This window comes from Palaemon carinicauda, chromosome 1, assembly GCF_036898095.1.
Source record: "Palaemon carinicauda isolate YSFRI2023 chromosome 1, ASM3689809v2, whole genome shotgun sequence".
NCBI lineage: Eukaryota > Metazoa > Arthropoda > Malacostraca > Decapoda > Palaemonidae > Palaemon > Palaemon carinicauda.
In genome coordinates, this window is record NC_090725.1 from 16781203 (window position 1) to 16808448 (window position 27246).

Consider the following 27246-nt stretch of genomic DNA (forward strand, 5'->3'; position numbering starts at 1 on the left):
GAGACCCTTAACCCTTTTACCCTTGCCATAAGGTTAAATTTCAAGCACATTTTGCTATGTATTTTTTTCAAATTACTCTTAACAGCCTTAGTTTTTGTCGTAGAGAGGTCAGGTTGGTCTCATTCTTTTGGAAAATGCCTAAAGTTTCTCATGAAGTTATCAAAAACATGCAAATAATAATGTTTTGCAAGAACATACCGGTATGTCCTTTGGGGGCGAAAGGATTAATTAACCATAACAGATTTCGATTTACAAGTTACATCCTTGTAAACAGGGTTTACTCCCTCAGGTCACCCCAAAAAAATATTTGATTGGCTCAATCAATAGAAAATGGTCTTAAAAGAAAGAAAATGATATTTAAAAGGCACAATTACTGCATTTTGTGGTTCAAAATAAAAAGTTTGCATTATGGGCGTAACCCCCAGCTGGCTGCCGAGACGTACTGTAATCCTCTTGGTGGAGGTGTTTATTCTCACTAATTATTTATATACATGTATATATATTAGAAGAACTGAGGAATTTTATATAGAGTTGAAAGAGGGCCATATATTATGCTTCAGAGGACATGAAAACAACAAAGAAAATAGAGTGAGTTTTCTAATTAATAAAAATCTTGCAGGTAGCTTATAAGAATTTTTTAGTACAGTACTACTGATAGAATTGCAAGATTAATCATCAAACTAAATAACAAGTATACATTGTAGATCTTTCAAACGTATGCACCAATAACATCCCTTACAGAGGAAGAAATACATTAAAAACTTTTTGTGAAAAAAAAAATGACCCAATTTACACATGTTTTGGGTGATTTCAATGCTAAACTAGGTTAAAAGAGGAGAGGATAATCATTAGTAGATGAATTTGAAGGATGCACATAGAATGACAGAGTAGACATACAGTGAACCCTCGCTACTTCACGGTTCGACCATCGCGGATTCACCACTTCGCGGATTTTTTCCATAACCCATATATATACAGTAATATATATATATATATATATATATATATATATATATATATATATAATATATATATATATATATATATATATATATATATATATATATATATATATATATATATATATATATATATATGTATGCATGTATTTATGTATATATGTATATATGTAGGTATGTATATGTGTATACATATAAATATATATATATATATATATACACACACACACACACATATATATATATATATATATATATATATATATATATATATATATATATATATCTAAAGTAGGAAGATGTGATGTAGTTCTAAGGGAAAAGTATGAGAAATATGTCTGGGTAATAAGCAAAGCTCTACCTCCAGTTTGTTTCTTCATTATGATCAGAGATAAACGTAAACAAAACATTGGTTGCCATTTTTTATCATGCTTTTTCGTGTTTAGGAAATGCATGATATAAAATCGCCTTTAATATTTGTGCCTGTTTTAGTTTAGGGTACTGTAGTACATGCATTAAGTGTTCTGTACATTAAAGGGTAGTTTGTTAACAGTACTACGTACAAGGGAAGGTTTTAAAAGTCTGAATATACATGTTGAATAAATAGGTAAATATTGTGTCACTACTTCGCGGATTTTCACCTATCGCGGCCACGTCTGGAACCTATTTACCGCGATAAACGAGGGTTCACTGAACTTCACAAATAATTTGCTGAAAGAAGCAATCTTAAAATAAAGTGGAGATACCTTAATGTGGTGGAAGGGTTTGGTTATTGCCGTGATCAGCAAAGCTGTACTAATCAGGGCTACCCATACTAGGTTGGTTTACAGAGAGTAATCAGTCTAAAGTCTCCCACCAACACCAATCCATAATGGTAATGGTAGTGAACATGGCCAAACCCCAAATAGGACTAAGTACATGTCTGAGGCTTTAGTCCTGTAGTTGACTAGAAATAGCTGCATTTGTTGCTGCTGTTGTATGTATATATATTTTTGTTGGTGTTGAAAAGGCATTGAATTTGAAGCTCCAGTTAGGGACGACTGGCAAAATCTAACCGAGGCCCTTTGCGTCAGTAGGCATAGGAGGTGATGATACATACATACATATGTATGTACACACACACACACACACATATATATATATATATATATATATATATATATGTATATATATATATATATATATATATATATATATATATATATATATATATATATATATATATATATATATATATATATATATATATATATATATATATATATATATATCTCATCACCACCACCTTCGCCTATTGACGTAAAGGGTTTCAGTTAAATTTCGTCAGTCGTCGTCTATTTTGAGCTTTTAATTCAATACCTTTCCTTTCACCATCCCCCACGACACATTTCATAGTCCTCAGCCATGTAGGCCTGGGTCTTCCAACTCTTCTAGTGCCTTGTAAAGCCCAGTTGAAAGTTTGGTGAACAAATCTCTCTTGGGGAGTGTGAAGACCATGTCCAAAACATCTCCATCTACCCCTCACCATGTTCGCATCCACGTATGGCACTTTAGTAATGTCTCTCATAGTTTCATTTCTAATCCTGTCCTGCAATTTAACTCCGAATTTTCTTTTGTTGGATATGGTTTCATTATCATACCACAACTCATGTCTATACTGTAACGCTGATGTCACTAAACTGATATATAGCCAGGTTTTTATATGTAATTACAGGTGATTTGATTTCCTAATTTTAAACATAAAACTTGAACGCTGGTTATATAAGAATGGCTTTAGTCCCTTGTATGGTCCGACAGAAATTCAAAATCTCGTGGCAATCGCAGATATGCCAGGTGTACAGTACAGTAGCGGCCACCGCCAGGCCGAACTACAGTATTCCAACCAATTCAGACCTTCCCTGTCGCTCTCGCGAGCAAGAAGTATTGGAATTCACTTGTGATTAACCTCGATTTTAGCAGTATTTTGGTGATGTACACCTAATTTTCAGGTTCTGGCATTCGCTTATTTATTTGTTTGATCTGTGATCACGTGTTTATAACTTAAAAGGTAGGACTAGAAAATTTTTAACCTATTTTAAACCTAACGAAAGCATAATGGGGAGATGTAAACATCTAGCCCATTGATGACGTCACAGCTTTATGACGTAAACTAAAAGTATGACTTGCCTTTTTACAAAGAATGATAAGCGAATACTTTATTACGAAGTATTAAATTATAATTTAAGTTATAATTTAAAGGATTTTGTTAGTTTAAGAAAATTTTTGTCCTTCTAATAGGTTTTCTTTGGATAATCTTCGATCTGTTTTCAAAGAGTAACTAGCGTTCAGTTTATTTGTTACGCAGTTTTCAGTCTATCGTTACGATATTACGATTTCTCTTTGTATCAATTTTTATGAATAGGACATTTTTCGTGCAAACTCAGGTTTTTAAATTGTACTAGATAAAAGGAACATATTATTTTGCAATTAATTGGTCCTTGCAGTATTTTTCTTTAGTCAAAGATTAAAGGAAGTTATGGTTCAGTTAATGTATATACAACGTAGTATTCATGACAATCGATGTAGCTCACGATTCTGGGTATTGTTGTTTACTTGTTGGTTTTTGGAATACTTAATTTGTTCGTATGATAATTGTAGATGTTCAAATGGTTACGTGTGATAATTCTCCTTTGTTCCGTAACTGAAATACAAACCACGCTATTTAATATGGGTAATTACTTTTGGCGTAGCTGAAATGACGAGCCATTAGAATTTTAACGAGGGTTTACTACCCCACCGCTAGTTAGCGGGGGATAGGGAGGGTAGCTTGCTACCCCCCCCCCCCCACACTCACACACACACACACACACACACCTGTGCTTGAGCTCACTTTGCTCTCGGCTCGGGTGGTAGTCGGACGTGTCCGCTGTCACCCTCGCCTTCTTTGACAGCCATTGCTAATCTTTTGTTTGCTTTTCCTTTGACAGAGTGTGTGTAAAGTTGGCCTCTGCGATGCGTAAGTGTCCTGGATTACCTGACCGCCCTTGTGGCATGTATATGTTGGCGGTCGAAACGGACCCCTACACCTTGTCTCCTTACTATAGGGGCCAGCTGTGTGATAAGAATAATGTGTGTGGTGAGTGTAGGGAGTGGTCTATCTCCCAGTGGGAGAGGTTTTCTCGGCGCCAGAAGAAGTCCAGACGGGATATTTCTCCTTCGAAGGTTTCTTTGAAAGGAGAAAATCCCAAGGGCTCTTCTTCCGTGGCCCAAACCTCATCTCAAGCTCCCACTCGATCGGTTTCTTCCGAGAAACTGTCGAGTGGTAGCGTAGGCCGTAGTTCTGTTGACCGATCTCAGGGTTTGGGAGAGGGAGTTGCCTCCCATAGCGAGGCAGCTCCTCCTCCTCCCCCGGGGGAGGATTTTAATGTAAATGTGTTTAATAATGATTTGTTGCAGCTTTGGGCTTCCTTGGGGCTTGAGGGTTCACCCTCCAAGGAAGCCTTGTTTGACATGATCAGGTTGTGGGCAGCTGTCAAACAATCGCTGACTTTAACGGAGGTTGATCCTGTCTATCGTCGACGTTGTTGTGGCAGAGGCTTTTGATGAGTTGTATCAAACCTCTGCTCCTGATGTTGCTGATGTAGCTGAAGGCTTAGTTTCCCCCTCCGAACATCCTTCGAGGGAGGAACTAAGTCCAACGGTCTCTCCTGCCAGTGATTCTCCCCCTCGGGGGAGTTCACTCACAGAGACTCTTCTTAGGAGGACTGCTGATGGTCTTGGAAAATCTTTGAATATATATACAGTCAGCGCGGATCGCTGTGTCTGGGCAGCATCCGCCGTGCATTCATTTTGTTCCCCCCCCCATATCTACACTAATACACAATATAAATCAATAAAAATTTAATTGAACTCTCACCAATATCCCTGCTACTTGTCTATAGGGTAACCTTTCCTCTTCTTGACCTCCAAAAGTCGTCGAGGAACACTATCGGCGAGGTTTTGGAGTATTTCAGCAGGTATTTCCGCCCACACCTTATGGAGCGCCGCCTCGAGAAGTGTCACGTTTGTCGTCACTTCTTTATGAAGGCGGGCTTTAACTATCGCCCAAAGGTTCTCAATGGGCGAAATATCAGGACTTTGACCTGGCCAATCAGGAATATAGTTCACTTCGCTATTTTCCTGCCACTTTTTCACTTATTTAGCCGTATGGCAAGGGGCACCGTCCTGCTGAAAAATTTCAGCTCCTGTAGCCGCAAAACAATCCGCTAAATTGTCTTTTAAAATGTTCAAATAACGGTCAGCATTAACCGTTATGCCTTTAGGCAAAACAACAAGGCTTGGGGCACCACCGTAGGCAAACGAACCCCAGACCATAAGCGATGCTGGGTGCTTAACTGTCTTGGCCATGAGATTAGGCTTAAGAGGATCTGACCCCTTTCGCTGCCACACTTTTTTCCCGGTCGTCTCACTCACACAAAAGGTCGCTTCGTCACTCCACAAGACACTACGCCACTGCTCCAAGGTCCAATCCTTGTATGTCTTGGCAAAAGCAACCCTCCTCTGCCTTTGTTTCAAAGTTATAGCGGGCTTCTTTCGCGCGATCACTTTCTCGAAGTCGAGGCGCTTCGACAGGTTTTCCTGAATCGTACGAACACTGACGTCGCTCAACAATTTAGGGTTCTGTTCTTTAAGTTGCTTAGCTGTTAATGTTGGATTTTCTTCTAGGGTTCGCTTTAATATATGTAAAGTACGATCAGGAATCTTCCGGGGAGGGGAACCAGCCTGGGAGTGAGAAGGGACCTCGGCGCTACCTCCTGCCTTGTACTTCGCCACCAAGCGCCTCACTGTCCTCTCGTTCACGCCAGTATTCCTGACGATTTCCTTCGTTTTCTGACCTAAATTATGACAGGTTATCACTCTAACAATGTCATCGTGACTTGTACGGGGTCTAGACATCACGGGGGGGGGTTTGTTACACAAAAATGCCACGCGAACTCACAAAAGAACGATTGCAACTCGGCCCTCTCAACCTGATACAACCTCACTCCACGACTACAGGAAACACACTGGCTAGCTTCCACCTACGCAGATATGTAGATGCCAACTTGTATAAAAAGATGCCAATTAGTCAATTTGTCCCAGTCGATTTTTTCCCCGATAAACCCCATGCCTCCGATTTGCGCGGAACGCTGTGTCCGGCCCACTACCCGGACACAGCGATCCGCGCTGACTGTATATATATTCCAACATGTAGACAACTAAGTTGGTTGGGATAATAAAAATTTGCTATACTAAAATATAAATTTTATTTCCTCATTTTTATCACGATGAATTAATATGGTCTTCCTTAATTGTTCAAATGTTCCCAACCCACTGTTTACCAAGATTTCCTGAGAGTACAAAAAAGTTACCCTCATTAGAAAATGTACCAAAATAATAAGGTGGAATACTACACACAAGCCCAAAAAATATAAAGAAAAACTATGCAACAACGTGTGTAGTAACAGGGAGGTGTCTCAACACAATAAACATTACTGAATAAAAAACATAGTTTAACTCGAAGGCTACAAACATTGTATTCCACCCACTTGAAGAAACTAAGTTGAAAAAACTCAAGAATTTCTTAAGGCTAACTGCTAAGACGCCGAAGTAAATTATGCAAAACATTTAGCTTGTTAAGAGTACATAATTACATTGAGATGATCGGTATCATTAATGACCAACCTTATAAATCATCCTTGGTGCTACTTGGTTGATCTCGACGTTTAGTATGCGAATGATAGTCGCAACAGTAGCTTCCGTCCGGGGCGGCGCCGATGGCTTTATTCTTACATGTTAAAAAACAATTCCTTTATATGCAATTAAGGGAAACAGCATATCCAATTGATAATCAACGTGAAGACGTACAAAATAAAAAGCCACCCAGTATGAGAGCATTGGTGTCTTGACGTTTACTCTCTCAACGCCTCACTCCAACTCTGCATTCACTTATTGCCTGCCTTGCATCGTAACTTTATTTACCCAAAACAACCGTAGTATGGCTATTCTGTGAATAGCAAAAACAAGCAAACAGTATCCATTTTCCTTCTTAATCCCAAGGGAAGGGGAGGAAACCAATTCAGATGAAATAAGGTTGTCAAATACCAATCATAAACTTATGAATAAACTTCAGTTTCCTCGCATTCAACCATAAGAAACAATCTTGATAATATATTTTTTAACAGAGGGCATATAAGGCTTAAAGCCCGCCTTCCTCTTTGCCGTAGAGGCCTTCCTTCACCTCACAAGGGTGTTAGGAGGTGCCTCTTCGGTTCATCATCTCCGCAGTCCGCCGCAGAGGAACCTCGCCGTCGTTCTCCGACTCTAACATCCCTGGACCTCTCCACAGATTGTTCGCGATCTCCTTTGGTGGAAGGTCGTCCTTACAAAGGGCACGCCGACCTTCCACCCGCCAGACCTGCTGACCTGCCGTCGCCGTTCCTGGCTGCTGACGCGCTGTGGGTGCCAAGTCATTCTGTTGTAAAACAGGCAACAGTCCTTTCAGGGCACAAAGGGCTTTCGCCATTGCTTGCCAGCTCGCGACCCAGGGCAAATCCCATCGCGCGAGCGCCAGCGCGATCCCACGTGCAAGGCTGCAGGACAACACGCGGCCAGGTCATCATCGGTGCGTCCCCCCCGGCAAGTGCAGAACAGCGCGCTTTGCCTTATTGCCTTATTTTTTGTTTGGGTTCCCCCAGGTCCCTCAGTGTGAGGCACCTCGTATATCCACCAGAGAGTTGCTAATACATCTTCCAGTGTATTTTGCATCTTCCAGTCTTGGATGGTCTGGGATGCATCTTAGGTATTTATCGAGCTGCTTTTTAAACGCATCTACGCTCACTCCTGATATGTTTCTTAGATGAGCTGGCAGCACATTAAATAGTCGCTGCATTATCGATGCTGGTGCGTTGTGGATTAATGTCCTGTGCGCCTTTCTCAGTTTACCTGGAATGCTTTTTGGCACTATTAATCTACCTCGGCTTGCTCTTTCTGATACTTTAAGCTCCATGATGTTTTCAGCAATTCCTTCTATTTGCTTCCATGCTTGTATTATCATGTAGCGTTCTCTTCTCCTTTCTAGACTGTATAGTTTTAAAAATTGCAGTCTTTCCCAGTAATCAAGGTCCTTAACTTCTTCTATTCTAGCAGTATAGGACCTTTGTACACTCTCTATTTGCGCAATATCCTTTTGGTAGTGTGGGTACCATATCACATTGCAGTACTCGAGTGTACTACGCACATAAGTTTTGTAAAGCATAATCATGTGTTCAGCTTTTCTTGTTTTAAAGTGTCTGAATAACATTCCCATTTTTGCTTTACATTTAGCCAACAGTGTTGCTATTTGGTCGTTGCATAACATATTCCTATTTAAAATTACACCAAGGTCTTTAATTGCTTCCTTGTTTGTGATTGTCTCATTATTAGGTCCCTTGTATGCATACACCATTCCTTCTCTGTTTCCATAATTTATTGATTCAAATTTATCGGAGTTAAATACCATCCTATTTATCTCCGCCCATTCATATATTTTGTTTAGATCTCTTTGTAGTGAGTTCCTATCTTCATCACAAGTAATTTCTCTACTTATTCTTGTGTCATCGGCGAAACTTCTCACTACGGAGTTTTCAACATCACAGTCTATGTCTGAGATCATAATAACAAATAGCAGTGCAGCTAATACCGTACCTTGAGGCACACCAGATATTACCTGGGCTTCATCTGATTTCTCGTCATTTGCAACCACTATCTGTTTTCTGTTTTGCAGGAATTCTTTTACCCATTTTCCTATCTTTCCCACAATATTATGCTTTCTCATTTTTTTCTCCAATATGTTATGGTCTACCTTGTCAAAGGCTTTTGCAAAATCTAGATAGATCACATCTGTGTCTTTTTCATATATCATATTATTGTATATGTTTTCATAGTGAGCTATCAGTTGGGTCTGTGTACTTTTTCCAGGTACGAAACCGTGTTGACCCATATTAAACAAATTATTTTTGACCAAATGGTTCATTATTTTCTTTTTTATTACCCTCTCATACACTTTCATAATATGTGATGTTAGACTAACAGGTCTATAATTGCTTGCCTCTAGTCTTGATCCACTTTTGAAGATAGGGGTTATATAAGCTAATTTATGTTTAACATATATCTCGCTCATATCTATACTCTGTCTTAGCAGTATTGCAAGCGGCTTCGCGATAGTGTTTGCAGTTTTTTTTAACAAAATCGCTGGAACTCCATCTGGTCCGGCTGCCGATCCATTTTTAATTTCGTTTATAGCCGTGACAATATCTGCTTCATTAATATCTATATCCGTTAGATATTCAACATTTTCTTCTCTCATTTCTGTTTCATTATTCTCATTCGCAATTCTTGGCGTGAACTCACTCTTATATTTTTCTGCTAATATGTTGCATATTTCCTTTTTTTCATTCGTTAGCCGTCCTTCAATTCTTAGAGGGCCTATTTCTATTCTCCTTTTATTCATCTTTTTTGCATAGGAGTAAAGTACTTTGGGGTTTCTTTTTATATTTTGAAGTGTCCTTTCTTCTAAGTCCCTTTTTTCATTTTCTTTCGACTGTATAATCTTTTGTTCTGCATTTTCTATCTTACATTTTATTTCCCTCATTTTCCACACATTTTTTTCTTTTGCAAGATTTTTCTTCCACTTTTTAATTTTCTGAAATAAGATCCTTCTGTCTCTTGGTATGCACGTCTTTTGTTTATTGTTTTTTTTCGGTACATATTTTTCAACAATTTTCTCCAGTATTTTGTACAGTATATCCGTATTTACCTGTATATTATCACTTATAAATACATTTTTCCATTCTTTATCCAGTTCTTCATTTATTTCTGACCATTTTATATTCTTACTGTAAAAGTTATATTTTCCATATCCTTCCCAAAGTTTTGTGTTTTTATTAATTCTGTGATCACTTGCTTTGGAATGAACTATCAATTCTATGACATTGTGGTCTGAAATTCCCGTGTTATACACTATTATTTCTTTAACATAATTCACCTCATTCACAAATACTAGATCTAGGACATTTTCCTTTCTTGTTGGAATGTGGTTTATTTGTTGCATATTATGTTCTAATAGCATATCTTGAAGCTTTTCAAATTGCCTCTTATCTTCTGCGCTACTATTACTATCTTTTTTATATGTATACATACAACCACTTTCTTCTATCCGTTCTTTCCAATCCACGAAAGGAAAGTTAAAATCTCCGGATAGGAGTATATTCCAGTCTTTATGGTTTCTACATATACCATCTATTTTTTCTATTATTATGTCAAACTCCTTAGTGTTTGGGGGTCTGTAAACTACAATATTCATTAGTTTTTCAAATTCAAATTCTACCGCAATCAATTCACATTCTGTGTTGCTGTATTTTTCACATACTTTTCCTTGATTTATGTCTCTTCCATATATTGCGGTTCCCCCTTGATTCCTATTTTTTCTGTCTGATCTATAAGTTTGGAAACCCTTTATCTGGTCATCACTGCCAGTCTCTTGGGAATACCATGTTTCACTTATATTTAATATATCTATTTTTTCAATTTGGGTTAGTTCTTCTAAGAACTCTATTTTCCTTTTAGAGTTACTCGTGACTAAACCCTGTGCATTCATTACTATTATGGTTTGTGTTTCATCCCCATTATTTAATATTGGTAATAATATGGATTCTCCCATGCTTCCTTCCTGTTCTGATATGATGTTCTTTTCTTCATTTCCCGGAATTCTGCCATTAAAAAATCCAACTTTTCTATTATATTTGCTCTTTCGCCTTCATATTTATTTGTGTGTGTATACCTGCAACTGTCCCCATATCTGCACCAACCCCTGGCATTATAGATGCATTCTTTGTAGTTGGGTTCTACATGTGCCGGTTTAGGTTGAAAGGCCTCATATCTTGGGGCTCTTGGTTCAAAGCGCGGTATATATACGGCCTGCTTTTTTGTTTCTTTTTTTGTTTCTTTTTTGCTTTCATTTTTCTTTTCAGTTTGCTGAGTTTTCTTACTTTCATTCATGGTTGCAGGATGCATATATCGACATTTTTTGTTGTAAATGCATCCTTTTCCTTCTTTTAGGTTTTTGCATATTTTTGGATGGAGATCTCTGCATTCGTCTCCATATCCGTCTAAATACGCACATTTACCATATATTTCATAATTATGGCATATCTTTGGATGCTTGTAGTAGCATCTTTCGCCAAATCTGCAATTCCCTCTTTTCAGCATATTGCAGACTATATCCTTCTTTTCTATTTTTTCTTGTTCTTGCTCTTCCCTAAAATTATGTAGGTCCGGGTAGAGTCTCTTGGGTCTATTATTTGTTTCCATCTGGTAATTTATTTCTTCATAAGTATGTTGTTGGATGGCATCATAGGTTATATCAATGATTTCTTCTGCATCCTTACACATATCCTGTTCATTGTTCTCTTCTTCTTCTTTTTCTTCTTCTTCTTTTTCTTCTTCTTCTTTTTCTTCTTCTTCTTCTTCTGTTTCTTCTTCTTCCTCTTCAACTATTTGCAGATTTAGTCTCGACTTAATTATATTTTCTATCCAGACTAAGCATGTTGAGCAGAATACCTTTGTGTCTTTATTTTTTATTTTTTGCTGTATTTCAGCACATGTGGGATGTGTTGGGACATGACAGGCATCACATTTTCTAATCAATTGTTGAGGATTATTAATGGAATACCATATCTTACATGTATTACACCATTTTGGCATTCTTTTTCCCATTGCATCAATCAGCATATTCACCATATTGGACTTCTTATTGTTCTTTGATGGAATGTGTTGATTGATGTAGACTTTCTTTATAAGTTTCTTTAACACTTGGATTTTCTTTGGAATTTCTTCTATTATTTTGCAGATTTGCTCCAGTTTATTGGATCATATTGTTTCAATATGTCTGCGAATATTCTTCCGTCACATTGGTTGACGTTACTAGTGACCTCTGTTATCAGACGGTCTTTCCTCCTCCTTTTCAGGCAAACCCTCCTTTGGTAACTTCTCCTAGGGATAGAACGATCCCCTTCCCTCCAGAGGGAGTTTCTGACAGCGCAGGTGTCAGTCAGCAGCCTTGGTTTGGGTCCCTGGTCAGAGCAGTCATGCAGGCTTTTAAGCCTGTTCTCTCTGAGCTGGGCCACAAATCTGTTGCAGCTTCTACTCCCCTGAAGAGGAAGAGAGGAGTATCTGACATGGTAACTTCTCCAAGGGCAAAGCTGACTCCTCGGAAGTCTTTGAGGAAGGCCTCCTCACCCCCCCAGACTTTTACTCCCTCCCCTTCGGACGAAGATTTCCCGTTCTCAGTGGAGTCACGCGAGGTGAGACGTTCCCCTATCGCACCAATGAGGGAAACCCCACCTCGCGCCGGGAAGTCTTCTCGGGTAAGGGTGGAGAAGAGCCTCCCACCATCACTGTTGGAGTCCTGCATCCCTCTCAGGAGGGAGTCGAAGGACTCCAAGACTTTACCTAAGTCATCCTCAAGGATTAGACCGGAGCCAGCCAAGCCCTCAGAGAATGTCCACGAGTCCCCCCAAGAAGAGCCTTTTGGGGACAGGAGACTTCGCTGCTAGCCCATCAGGAGGAGAGCTACAGGAATCAGAGCATGCTTTCTGGCAGGTTCTGACCCTTATGAGGAATCTCAATGGGTTTGCGGATCCAGAGATTCCCCCTCGTGAGGGCATGGACACGGTCTTGGACCGAGTCTTTGGTACTCAAAAACCCTCAAAGGCCAGCGCGGCTTTGCCCTGGTCTCAAGGGGTTAAGAGTGCCAGAGACAAGGTCGAAGGCCAGCTCTCCGAGCTTGCCTCCTCCAGCCGATCCAGCACCGGTAACAATCTCCTCCCGCCTCCTCGTGTCCATCAGAGGAGGTACTTTGACATCATAGAGGAGACTTGTTTAGCTCTTCCCCTACACCACTCTTTGGAAGAGCTTACCAGGGGAGTCCCTCTAGAGAGAGACTCCAACCGGCAAGTCTTGTTCTCGGCAACGGAGATCCTTAGCCAGGAGAAGGTGGCGAAGTGTGCCATGCAGGCAACTTCGTGGCTGGACATCTGGCTAGAGTCTCTGGGCATCCTCTTACGATCTGAGGACTTGTCCAAAGAGAGTACCAGGAAGGCCATGGAGACCTTTTTACTCTCAGGCACTCGTACAATCGAGTTTCTAGCCCATCGAACTTGTGGGCTAATACCATCTTGAAACGTCGAGATGTGGTGTCAGAGAGATTCCACTAAAAGGTCCCCAGTACCGAGATCAGCAGGCTCAGACATTTTTCCATCTTGGGGAAGAATTTGTTCGAGCCTAAGGACGTGGAGCAGGCGGCTGAGAGGTGGAGCAAGTCCAACCAGGACTCTCCTACTTAGAGCTTTAACATCAGAGCCCTATAAACCTCCAGCAACCCAGCAATCGCGTCCTACCAAGACCACGAAACCGGCAGTTACAGCGAAGACAACGGTGTCTAAGCCCTTTCCTGTCAAGGACAAGAAAGGCAAAAAGTCCTCCAGGGGAGGAAAGAATCCTAGGGGGAGTGGTCGAGGCTGCAAACGCTAGGATTGGCAGTCTCCCTGCATGCCCACCAGTGGGGGGATGCCTACAAAGTTGCGCAAACAGGTGGCAGCAACTCGAGGCCGATTCCGGGACGATTTTCGTAATCAGTCAAGGATATCGCATCCCGTTCACAACATCTCTACCTCCCCTGACAGCGAATCGAGTGTCGTTGAGTTCCCTTGCCATGGGATCGGCAAGGGGGCAAGCCATTCGGTCAGAAGTCGAGACCTTGTTGAAGAAGGGCGCTCTCCAAGAGGTCGTCGACGGGTCCCCAGGCTTCTTCAGTAGACTTTCTTGTAAAGAAGGCGTCTGGAGGCGGGAGACCAGTCATCGACCTCTCAGCTCTGAACAGGTTTGTCAAGCAGACCCCAACAATTTTATGCGCGCAAGCGCCGAAGATCTTCCGCGCGCGGGTACCGATGGTTTCCTGCGCGCAAGTGCCGACGATCTTCTTACGCGTGCAAGGGCCGACGATCTTCTTACGCGTCCAAGCGCCGACGATCTTCTTACGCACGATCTTTTCCGCGCGCAAGCGCCGACGATCTTTTCCGCGCGCCGGTACCGATGGTCTTCCCCGTGCGCGCCGATAGTCTCGCGCGCGCGCCAACTGTCTTGTACACGCGCACGCGCTGACGATCTTCCGCGCGCGCTCGCCGATGGTCTCCGGCGCGCACTCGCCGATGGTCTCCCGCGCGCGCTTCGATGAATTTCCTCGCGCGCTAGCGCCAACAAGCGTGCAAGCACCAATGCTCTTGCACGCGCTTCATTGTCTTGCATGCGCGCGCGGCAACATTTCCACGCGCACGGTCGACTTTCTCCCCCGCGCAAGCACCGGGGGTCTCCCGCATGCGCACCAACAGTTTTGCGCGTGTGCGTGCGCCTATAGTCTACCGTGCAAGCGCACTGACGGCCTTACATGCGGTCGCGCTCCGACAGCCTTACGCGCGGGCGCGCTCTGACGGCCTTACGCGCGAGCGCTCTCCGACGGCCTTCGCGTGTGCGCGCTCTAATAATCTTGAGTGCAAGCACACAGCCTTCCGTGCCCTCCGACGGTCTTCAACGTGTGGTTGCCGATAGTCTTCCGCACGCATGCGCTAACAATCTCCACGTAGTACTCTCACGCACGCGCCAATGCTCCCACTCTTGCGCAACCAGTCACACGCTTCGGTGCATTCTAGGGAGAATGCACGAACTACACAGTGCCTTACGGCGCGCCAGCGATCTTTCTCACTTTCCTGCGCCCTCTTGCACAGTTACGGTCCCTGGATTCATACGCCAGTTCTTGCCAAAGAGTCAAGGCTCGCAGATCCAATGCACCAGCTCTTGTCTAAGAACCAGTGCTTGCCTGCTCTCCAGGCAGATATTAAGCACCAGCACCATCCTGTGTGCCATCGCTCCAGACTCGCCTACACACTCGCGCAATTGTCAGTAAAGAAGAGTAAAACTTTTTGGACAGGTCACCATTGACCCATTCCTCCCCGCAAGCACATAAACATTGCCACCGGGAAAAGAGGAATAAGATTCCGCAGAGGATTCAAGATCCCGAAGATTCCATCCTACAAGGGAATCGAATCGGGGAATCCTTGGTCCCTGTCTCTTCTAAAGTTTTTTCCTTGACAGACCAGTGGCAGCAAACAGTAAAGCATCAACAGACTGATCTCTAGATCACTGTTTGCCGATGGCTAGTTCACAGTTTACTGATCGCTAGGTCGCCGATCACCAGATCGCCAATTGCTAGCTCAATGCTGATCTGTGACCTCTAGTCCCTCCAATGACTAACGATCTCCAATTGTTAGCATTTCCAATCATCGATTGCTAGTCAATAACCAGTCATCAGCTTGCTGATCACTAGATCACCGATGGGCAGCTCATCCTTCTTCGATCATTGAACTCAGCTTGCTGATCTCTGACCAGCCCATCTTCAGCTTGCTCATCTCTGATCAAACAAGGGGGATCATAATCAGCTGGTTGTTCTCGAATTCATCATCGGTGCACAGACCACCGATTCATGGTCATCTGTTATTTGCCAGCAGTTCGTGACTCGAACTTACTAGTCAACTGCTTCCTGTAGTTCCTAGATCAGAAGTTATACAACATACTTCTCGCTACTGGCCGTTTGCCATCATGCTAAAGTGATCGGTAAACGTTCGACAACTATCGTCAACGGCTTGCCAACAGGGAACTACTTGCGAGCACTCTCCATCTGCACAGTATCTACGATACCCAATGGTTAACCATTGATTAACATTCGTCAGATTAATTCTATTCTAAGGAATAGCATCAATCCCATCAGGGCACATTTTAAGGCTAAGCGAGGCCTTCCTTCTAAAGAAATTCTCTCTCAGAGAAGAATCTTTACACTGGATATCGCTCCTGTTCCTTTACGACACGAGTCAAGACTCCAGCGTCGACAATCTTCCATACAAAAGGATCACCAAGGAGCTGTCCCTTTGGGTTAATGCCCACTCCATGTTGGAGTTTGATCGAGGATTAAGACCTCAGGTCTTCATTTGCACACTGGACCTTAAGGACACTTACTCCCAGATCCAAACCATCCATCTAGGATGGTTGGGAGATTCAGTCTGGACAAACAAGAAACACCAGTTCAAGGCACTGTGCTTCGGTCTTTCCATTACACCCATCCTGGTCTTACAGGATCGGCTTCTGTCTCGTTCTCTTGGGACGACTGACTGACCTTAGCAATCTCAGTGGCAACCTTGCATTAACACTGAAATTTCTGAAGTCTTTTTACCAAGATCCAGTGATCAGGGTAAACCTACGGAATCTTCCCTACTTCCCTCCCAGGAGACTGGTGTATCTGGGAATAATCCTAAACACCAATCTCCACAAAAACCTTCTCGAAACGAGAACGACTTCCATTCGAGGAGACTGGAGTCGGAAAAAGAAGAAAGGAGGGACCATAGTGCTGCTCCACACGACCTCAGCCCTCTGGACAGAGCCCGAAGGTACCTTCACTTAGATCTCTTAAGAGATGAAGGCCAACTTTCCGGTCCTCAACAGCCTCATCGGTTCCTAACAGACCACTCAGTGATGTGATGGACGACACATCGCATACCACATCAACAAGCAAATAGGATATGGCTTGTAGAATCTTCCCATCTAATAGTATAAACACTTAAGTTGGGCCAAAGCCCGTTCGGTACCACTTTCAGCCCACTTCATTCCAGACTGGAAGAACAGGCTCGCCGATAATCTGTGCACAGCATCTCAGATAGGTATACCGAATGGACTTTGGATCGCCATGTAGCTGACAAAGTCCCGACTTTACGATTGATTGATTGATTGATTGATTGATTTAAAGTTTTCAGGCATCCTGACATCTAAGGTCATTGATGCCGGTAACGTTTAATTTATGTATACAAAAATAAAATAAAATAAAAAATAAAAGAATATTCAATTAAAATCATAAAAGTTGAATGTCATAAAAGTTAAATAGTTTTCAGAAGACCTGCTTCTGAAATAAATCTAAAAATGCCACTTGCATAGTAGGACACATCATTTCCAAGAATCTTGGCAAGGATGAACCTGCCACCCTCACCTCGAGCCTCAAACAAATATCTATTCCTTAAGTTGTTATAATTGGGGCATTCGGTCAACAAATGCCTCACTGTTAGAGGTACTAAACAGTCGCTGACTTAGGTCCTCCAACTAGGGGGTCTGTTTACAATGCCCCTGAACCTCAGGCTACCGTTGCTCACCAGCCCTAGACCCCAAGGCTCTCTGGCAACAACGGTGGGTACAACAATGACGTTTAAGTCTCGTCCCTGTTTTATCTAGAGAAGGGCACTCAACAAGGCTAGAACATCGGTCAACCTCTCAAGGACTCTCCTGGCTCCGGTATGGCATTATGCAGAAAGGTCTCTAAACCTTTTGCAGCTCCTGATAGAGCCTCCAAGAGAATCCTCTCCGCATATCAGACAACCCACTTCGACACCTACCACAAGCTATAGCTTTGCTATGAGTGTACGCCTGAAGACTACTCAATACCTCTTTGCGAAGAGGTTGTCTAGATACCTGAGGGTTCCTCAGCATCAGTCTACCAGGCAGTATCACGTCTTGTGGGGTGGGCGTCGTGGGAAAGTGTCTCTTCTCTCGATACCTCGATTCCAGCAATAGCGGAATCCTCAAGTATATGCAAGAGGAAAAGATCCCCTATTCAGTTTCGATAGGTAAAGATGATCACTCAACCTTGATCCTTCACCTTCATACTGAAAGAAAGGGACACCCTTTCATCGATAGACTTTTCCTAACTCATACGGACTTACTACTTGCCTTTCCCCAGTCGGAATTGAGACCTTCCTCTCAGAACATAGTTCAATCTCCAATCCCTAAAGGGACCTCCTTGTGTTCCACTTCACCAGGCAACAAATTTCCTCCTGATTTAAGAACACAATGTTCCTACACACTCGGATAGCAACCATACGAGTTAAGGAACTTCATGGTCTCTCTTTCGTCATCGCCCATTATTGAGAATGGCGAAAGACAAGGGTCAGTTTCGTCCCTGAGTATGTCACCAGACACATTCTCCAGAGGTGACGGATCCTACACAAGTCTCAACTAGGTAACGATTGATCCAGATCATCCGTTACCGTATCTCAGGGTGAGGTATGAGACTTTACCTAAAGAAAACGGCAACAGCCGGCCCGGGTCCCTCCTCTTGTCAGCACCGAGAGAGACTAGAGGAGGATCGCCGAAACATCATCTCAACATGACGACTCACAGTGTCAGGGGCATAACTAAGCCCCTGGTCCTTCTTAGCAGATTACTCTGTGACGCAGGTTTTACAAGAAAGGATGTGAATGCTCCAGGTGACTTTCACAACCTTTCTCCTGCAAGACGTAACCCACAGGAACTCGATACGATCTCTATCGTTCCAGTGGTGGCTGCATAACAGCTGGTTGTATACCTCAAGCTCCTTATTTGACAAGTAGCAGAAGGTTGAGGGCACTGTTACCCGGTTTTAGTCTGCGTGAATGAAAAGATTTGACTGGCTCTTATTCTTTTCTTCATCCTACCCTCTCGTGGGTAAAGCAGCATCCTGGGTTCTCTGCATAGCTGACCTCAAACCACTGCGGGTAAACCATGCTTCCTTGCGTTCCTAGTATTAAGACTAATACTGTAACGTCACCATACCCTGACGAGGTGGTATTGGGAAAGTCCTAGGCTACAAGTTTCCATCTAAAGAACTAGGACAAGTCACACTTCTTCATACCTTCACACACAGCTTGCGTAGGCCTCAGTCCTTGCGTAGCAAGGTTCTAGCGAGGTGCAGGGACTCCTTATTTCTTGGGTGCTTACACACTCAAATAACGACCCCCCGGGCAAAGCCAAAAAGCCAGACTGGCAGGGACGTCCACCTTTCCTAATGGATGAGACACCCCTATTAAATAGTGTGGTTTGTATTCCAGTTACGGAACAAATGACAAATTTGTAGATAATTTGTATTTTTCCTAACTATACAAACCTTAGCTATTTAATCAAACTTACCCGCCAGCCTATCCCCCTTGAAGTCCTACCTCCAAGCAAAGTGAGCTGAAGCACAGGTGTGTGTGTGTGAGGGGGGGGGGGGGGGTTTGTGGAGCAAGCTACCCTCCCCTACCCCCGGTAACTAGCGGTGTAGGTAGTAAACCCTCTTTAAATTTTAATGGCTCGTTATTTCAGCTGCGCCGAAAGTAGTACCCCTATTAAATAGCTAAGGTTTGTATAGTTAGGAAAAATACAAATTATCTACGAATTTGTCATATTTAAGAGCTTTGAGTTGTTTTTGTTGTACTGTAACTCGAATGTCATGTATTCTAAATGCTACTAATTTATTGGTTGTTAATATGATGTATTTTTTATTAAAATTTCAGTGACTGTGAGAATGTAGTGCTTCCAAAAGTCCCCAAAAACATTGAGCCTAATGGACAAGAGTTTTGTGCCCAGTGTGAGTGCAAATATGAGAGTCGCAACAGCACCACAATCAAGGTAAACCTTCATTATACAGTAGTATTTTACTATGAAATATATGTAAGATTCTTTCCTTGTGTCTTTTTATTAATTAATTTTCAGTTCCTGAGTACAGTACCTTTGATAAATATCATAAGAGTATAAAGAATTATAAGGCACTGCAATGGAGTTCCATATTTTGGCAAAAATAGTCCCTGAATATGAAAATAAAGGATTACAGATATTCACCGAATAAAGTTTAGGAAAATTTGCTTTCTGTGTAGCAAGGTATCACTGGAGAAGAGGAGGGACATTTTTATTGAGCTCATTGGAATACTTGCCAAAGTAGTATTCATATGACTGGACAGTATATATACTGTACTGTGAACCACCAAGAAAGAGTGCCATTAATCAGGCAATTTGCCTTTGATTTAATGCTGCTAAAGATATGTACAATATATTAAGCCCTCCATATGTAATGGCAGTGTTGTACACAAAGATATGACGAACAATTAACTTCAGCTAAATTGAAAAACTTCCACTTCATTATTTAATAGGGGTTAGCTGCTGTGTGGTCCTTAAGGACTTTCCTGTTAAAGGTTGCAACAGGAAATCCAATACAACATGAGATATCAAAGAAACACAATAGAACCTCACAACAATGTACCCGTTTATAACGTATTCTGTATATAATGGAACCTTATCAAGATATCCGGAGTTGTGTTCGGGTGGCGTTTTAAAGGTCATGGCAAGAAGAAATACATAGTTCTGAGATATTTATATTTACTTACTGTATATTTAAGTGTAAAGTGATTTTTACCTCTTTAATCATTTTCATATAATCATAATAGGTTGCGTATTTGAGGAATAATTCAACAGTATATCAATGAAACCAACTTTTGTCTATTTCACCCCATATGAGGAAATGTAAACACTATCAGCTGATTTCAAGCTACCGCTATTGAGTATATGCTCACATGTATACTGTATTAAATAATAGGTTTGAATTGAAATGACATGAAATTATATATTTAAGGATATGTAGTATGCAATACCCACACTAGTTCATGTTTTTAATTTAGAAGTTGTTAGGACATAATTGATTCATAAGTTTCTCTCAAGTGCTATTATAAGCATTGTAGATTAGTTTCTACAATTTTAAATATGTAAGAAATGACTACTTTTATTCTTTTAAACCAGTTTTTGTATTTAAAATACCAACTATGAATCATATAATTTTCTTTTGCAGGTGGTTGTTATTTTGGTACTCTGGATAATCTCCCTGTTGGTAGTTTACATGTTGTTCCTTCTCTGTCTCGATCCATTGCTCAACAAGAGACGGTCACAACCATCATACCAAGAGCACACCAACGAGGAAGAGGAAGGTGGATCTATAAGAGGGGCACGTGGAATGGAGCAAGCTTTACATGTAAGACCTAATGTCCTTGGCAGAGTAGGCCACCAGCAAGACAAGTGGAAACGACAAGTCCAAGAGCAGCGTCGCAACATTTATGACCGGCATACTATGCTCAATTAGTGTAGAGCATTTCAAGGTATGATTTTGTAGGTCTCTTATGTCAGTAAAGCATATGCTTATGAGTTGTAGGTTATTCTATATTGGGACATCTTTCTTTTCTTTTGTGTTATGAAGGAACTTATTACTGTCAGTCCATTCCATTAGTTGGAATTTTATGATAAATTGATTTTTAGGGGTTTGTTAAGTCGAAATATGTGTTATATATTAGTTTCACAAGAGAAAATTCTGCTTTATAAGTAAAATTATTTTCTAATAATTCCTTTGATGTATTTGTGAATTTAAGCTGATTTTGAATGATATACTGTACAGTAATACCCCTCTTTACGTCGGTCATTCTTAGATATTACATGTGAAAATAAAGTGCCGGTCTTAACATCGAAATTATTACGATAAAAGATGGCCAAAAAAATTAAATTCTATTTATGAAATTATGAAAATATTATTAGTATACATACAGTAGTATAAACAGAAGTATAATTGACCCATAAGTATGAAGGAAATTATTGTTTTGATTCTCTAAAACACATACAGTATAGGTTCTAGCTTTAACTTCATCTCGACTGAAGCGCTATTTGCTTTGTTACTCTGTAAAGCTGAACAATTATTTATGTAATAGTTGTTAACATTATGATGTGCTAATTTCTTATTTTATGACAGTTAAAGTAAAAAATTAAAGGGTAACCTAAAATATCTCATTAAAAAGAAAAGAATGATTATCATACATACATACATATACCAAGGCACTTCCCCCAATTTTGGGGGGTAGCCGACATCAACAAAGAAACAAAAACAAAAAGGGGACCTCTACTCTCTACGTTCCTCCCAGCCTAACAAGAGACTCAACCGAGTTCAGCTGGTACTGCTAGGGTGTCACAGCCCACCCTCCCACAGTATCCACCACAGATGAAGCTTCATAATGCTGAATCCCCTATTACAGAAAAAATAAATACACAGTGCCAAATCTCAATTAGCTTTTCAGTTGTTTCATCGGGAAGAAAGATTAACACTACTGTCAGGAGGGGTAAAAAAACGAAAGGCTACCGTGCCATTACCTGATCTTGAGCTGAAAAACCTCTGTATTCAATGTTAAGTTTTGTAACAAAACACCTTATGTAGTAATTACAATTACTTACTTCTGCACCATTAACCACATTGTTATCCTCCTCCTAACAAATAACTCCTTACTTCCAACTCCACCTTCTTTTGTGCCCAGTAAGCAGAAGAGGTACCAACTTTAAAGTAAAGTGACCGTTATTATTATTATTTATATTATTATTACAGTTTATTGTATCATCTCTTTCTTGTTGAAACTCATATTTTATTCAAATGCTGCTGCCTCCGATGCCTTAGATGACCGCGGAGGTAGCAACAGTAGGGGATTCAGCATTATGAAGCTTCATCTGTGGTGGATAATGTGGGAGGTTGGGCTGTGGCACCCCAGCAGTACCAGCTGAACTCGGTTGAGTCCCTCGTTAGGCTGGGAGGAACGTAGAGAGTAGAGGTCCCCCCCCTTTTTTTTTTTTCATTTGTTGATGTCGGCTACCCCCCAAAATTGGGGGAAGTGCCTTGGTATATGTATGTAAGTAAGTACCTGTACTATACTTCACATGGAAGCTTATTTATTTAGGCATGTGGTTTTTATAAAACAATAGCAGGTTGGAAGTATTTTTTTGTTTATTATGTGTATTGGTATATAGAACACACAAGACTTTATAAGGATACAATCCCACCTACAGCGAGTCACCTTATGCCTGGTCGTGGAAAGTATTAATGACGTAGGGTGGGGTATTACTGTACTACGGTATAGATCAACCCAAAAGTGTATTGTACATTGGGTATTTATGAATTCCAATAAAATCCAGCTTGTAACAATGGTCTTCATGATTTCATCTAATTTTATTGGAAACTTGCAGCACTGCTTTTTTTGAGAGTTTTTTGTGTATTCATTATGTTAACAGACTTTGACATCTTGTTTGTTGTATGAATGAAATAATGGGGATTAAAGACGTTTGGTTTAACCCTTTTTCATGATTCATAATTTTCTTATACATACCCTAGGTAGGACATAATTTTGTTGTGTTTGTATATCTGTGTATATCATGTACGTAAAGATATATGCACGAGCACCTTGAATTTAGAATTATTCCACCGCAATGCTCTGATTATATAGTTTTGGTCTGATTGTGGTTATCCTGGATATTCGGGTAAGTTTTATTTCGTTAGGATATTGTAATGGTAATTTTTTAAAAGAAAATCGGTGTTTTCTGTCATTTGTTAATGTTCCTTGCTGTTATATTTGATGTTATAAGAAGTATAAAGTTTCCTTAATAATTACAGTATCTAGTAGAAATCTAAGATAATCATAATGCTGAATTTAAGATGCTCTGCATTATTTTTATCACATGTAAAATTAAAGTTTTTGTACACTTCTGTGGTATCATATAATCTAGTATAAGTTGCTTAAAGTATGGTATTGAATTGTATTTTACTATTATATATACATATGCTATTGTTTATGTATACAAGACTATCTATATTTCAGGACATTTTGGAAATTTTGCTCTAAGCAAGATATTTATTCAAATACCGGTATATTTATTAAATACCATTGTATGGTTGCGATGCAGATTCTTTTAATAACATACAAAATTTTGTATTTACTGAGTCAGCCCTCGTTTATCCTGAATAATGTATACTTAATATACTTGAGTTTTATGTAACATATTTGAAATTAATGGTTTCATAATTGGCTATTCTTGTAAGATTTAATTTCTGTATTTACAGGGCTGCCAACTCTAACGCAATGAGTGAAAAACTTTTGCATATGTGTGATTTCTCATCATCTTGTGCTTTAGAAAATTTCAGTCCTTTACTATTTCCCAAAAGGCCATCAACAATAGAAAAACATGTCAAAATTGATTTTGCCATGCACAAATGAAAGAAAAGTACTGTCATGAAATGTTTACATCAGGAATTTAGAAAGAGAATATCATCAACCAAAGCAACATTTTGTGGCTTTGTACAAGCTAAATCTGTGTGTGAGAAGTTTGTAAACTTGTATTTATATGTAAATATTTATGCATTAAGGGTGAAAATAAATAATAGGGTTTTTTTTTTTACAAAATTATCCTTCACCTTATTTCAAAAATCCTTCCTCAACCACTTTCAAGGTATATAGCTTTAGACTGATTGCATATCTGCCTGCAGTTGGTGTTTTTTTACCATTGGTTGGGGTGAAGTCATGTCTTTTAAGGGGGGGGGGGGGTATAGTACACTAGTGCCATTTAAATTGATAGATAGTGAAAATATACTGCTAGGTTGAATAGTATGAATTTATGTTGATATTTATTTGAAGAGTAAATGGAAATAAGTTACCTCAGAAGGTTCATTATTGATTGTCAGTTTGCAAAGATTGTACATATAACATCAAGAATAAAAAAAGATAATCTGGATTTAAAAGGCTGACAGCAAATTAAAAAATCAGTGCAATGGAGCAAAGAAAAAGCTTATTGTTGGTATGAAAAGACCACCCAGGCCAGATATATTGCTGAATATCTATAAGTACTGATAATTAGAATGACCTAAAAATGTATTTTTGTGCTTAGTAATTTGAAACTTATTCATAAAAATAATGATATACTGTATAATGCTCTTAACCGCAATCTGGAGAGATCTTTAAATAATAATTGCAATGATTCCCTACCATAAATGTTTACTTCTGTTAAAATAAGCAGTTTCATTGCCAGTCATCTACAAAATGTCAAATTCAAGATATACAGCATATTCAAAGTCATAGCACTATAATAACTTAGAAATTATTGCTGAAATTTCTAATTTGACCTAAGTATTGAGACTTTACTTTTTTCTTGGAACAAAGATTACTCATTTTATGGATAATAATGTATCTTTCATTGTGATGTGTTATTCCTGTGTATGTTCATGTATACCTATTTAATTATAAAGTGTTTTTACATTTGAAATAAGCCTTTATCATTCCATTTGGCAGTAAAATTGTTTAGAATGTTACTGATATATCTTTAGATAACCATTGCTATATTTGATGATATTTTGTAAAATAGGAACGTTGTAAAGACGATTGAAATTTGTATAGATTTGTTGCACACATTTATATTTAATATTTCTATACAGTAATTAACATAAATAAAAAATATCCATCCCATATTTAGAGTATAAAGGAAATACAAGTGTTGAAAATTTAAAGATTCATTAATGTGCTAAAATTTCCCATATGCATTGCTCTGTGTTGCAAAACTGGTGTGAAAGACATAAATGACCTTGTCAAAAAAATTTTCTGAAGATATAGGTGCAACTATGGAGTCTCATTTACAAAAGAAAAATATATGTTTCTTTATTCATTGAAATTTTTTCTCAACCTTACAGTAATTCTAATTTGTTTTTATGGCCATTGGTAAATATTGTGATAATCAGGATTTTTATTAAACTTGTGATGTACATTTGGTGATTTGAAATGTTAGGAGGTTGTTGAGAGTTGAGAAGCATGTCCCAAAAAGGATGAGTCATAGTTTCTCAAAGTGATTGTCTGAATTTCATGAGTTTATCAAATGAAATTTTGTTCTTTCTATTTCAACCCACTTACCAAAAGGTAAGTGTTTCACTGAGCAACTATCTAATCAGGATTCATGGCTTAGTCCTAATCCTTCAAACTCCAAGCACATTGCCATTGGATGGGGACTTCGAAGATACACTACTTAACTCCTTCGCTACGATGTCGTCGGAATATGGAAAAACATACCTGGTAATACACAAGGTGACGTCGGGATATGACATCCCCATTATTGTAATAATTATTATTACAAGCTAAGCTACGAAAGAGTCTAGCACATGGTTGTATATCACACAGTTCACACACTGGAAATTTCACTAAAAAATCTCTCCCTAATATCAGCCTCTCCTCCTGTCTTCAGCAAACTAACAAATTCTTTGGGATTCTAGCCTTTATTGCTGAATATGTAACTATTTTTTTTTACTATACAATAATCACACCACTCTCTAGCCAATGGCAACATTCCCTACTGGAGGCATTACTCAACCCCCCCAACTTGAAAACATTGTGGACCTTAACATCTTATCCTAACACCAACAAAAATACTTCTGATTCAAGTACTTATTCTTGATTATGTAAGGTCTATTTTAGTGTATTCACATCTCTGCTCACCACCAACCTAACTACTGTACTTGCAATTCTAGTCCTTTTTCATTATTATGTAAGGTCGTATTTTATTGTTTTTCTGTCTTAACATACGGTTCAAATCACAGAGAAAGCCTCTTGACTATGAGTCCCACCCACAGCGAAACAAAAACTTACCAGTATTGCAAATTGCTCACTCATGAGATTTGTCTTTTTCATATTATTCCTTTTTTTTCTCAACTATCATTTCTACAGAATAATATCTAAATGTTATATATTTCATATTAGTATTGTTTATTGTTTTCTCAAGTAAAAGTAAAAGTTGGCCTATTGTTGATATTTCCATTTATTGCCATTCTACGTAGTTGCCTATTTGTCATATTCTTACAAGGTCAGTTTCTTTCCAAGCTCAGAAATATGTATCTTTTGTCATCAGTTTTTTGTTTATCGTACATACAGTATAAATTATACATTGTAAAATACTAGTGTTAGAGGAAGCAAATGAATATTATCATTATATTTCTGTATAACGTAAAGTCCAATTATTACTGTCGCGTAGTTTTATGTCTTTCGACGGCTATTTATCAGGGAATTATTAATGTTCAACATATAGATAAATTTTTTGTACACACAAAATTGCAGTGCTTTACCGTACCTTATAATTATAAATTGTTCCAACACCGAGTACTTACCTCAAACTACTTTCTTAGGAGTATCTGAGATCTCCCAACCAACCAGAATTTTGTGTAGTTTACCCTACTCCCGTTTTCTATGCAGGGTAACCTCTGGCGGAGTGATCGCGCCACGAGGCGACCCGGGGTCAGAGAGCATGCTTGCTCAGGTCTCGATCTCCAGTAAGTTTTCTGGTCGCGTCGCAATAACGACCCCTTGTGTCCCTGACCCCCTTTGTGTCTCACGCGGTCCCCACGTGGTCCCATTGTGCTCTTTCCATACCCTTTCCCTCTGTGTTCCTGTATCTCGTGGTGCCTTACTAGTGCGTGATGGAGCATCCCCGTCGTTGTCCCGGGCCTATGGCCGGTAAATCA

At 39.9% G+C, this 27246-nt stretch overlaps 1 protein-coding gene across 1 annotated transcript in view; it reads left to right on the forward strand.

The window, feature by feature from the left end:
• LOC137647125 (uncharacterized protein CG1161) overlaps nucleotides 1-25406 on the forward strand; it is a 42324-nt gene extending 16918 nt beyond the window's left edge. The window contains exons 3-5 of the mRNA XM_068380377.1: nucleotides 19418-19532; nucleotides 20743-21046; nucleotides 23815-25406. Coding sequence (XP_068236478.1) covers nucleotides 19418-19532; nucleotides 20743-21030 — 403 coding nt within the window. The 3' untranslated portion in view covers nucleotides 21031-21046; nucleotides 23815-25406. The remainder of the gene's footprint in view (nucleotides 1-19417; nucleotides 19533-20742; nucleotides 21047-23814) is intronic.
• Nucleotides 25407-27246: the final 1840 nt, after the last annotated feature.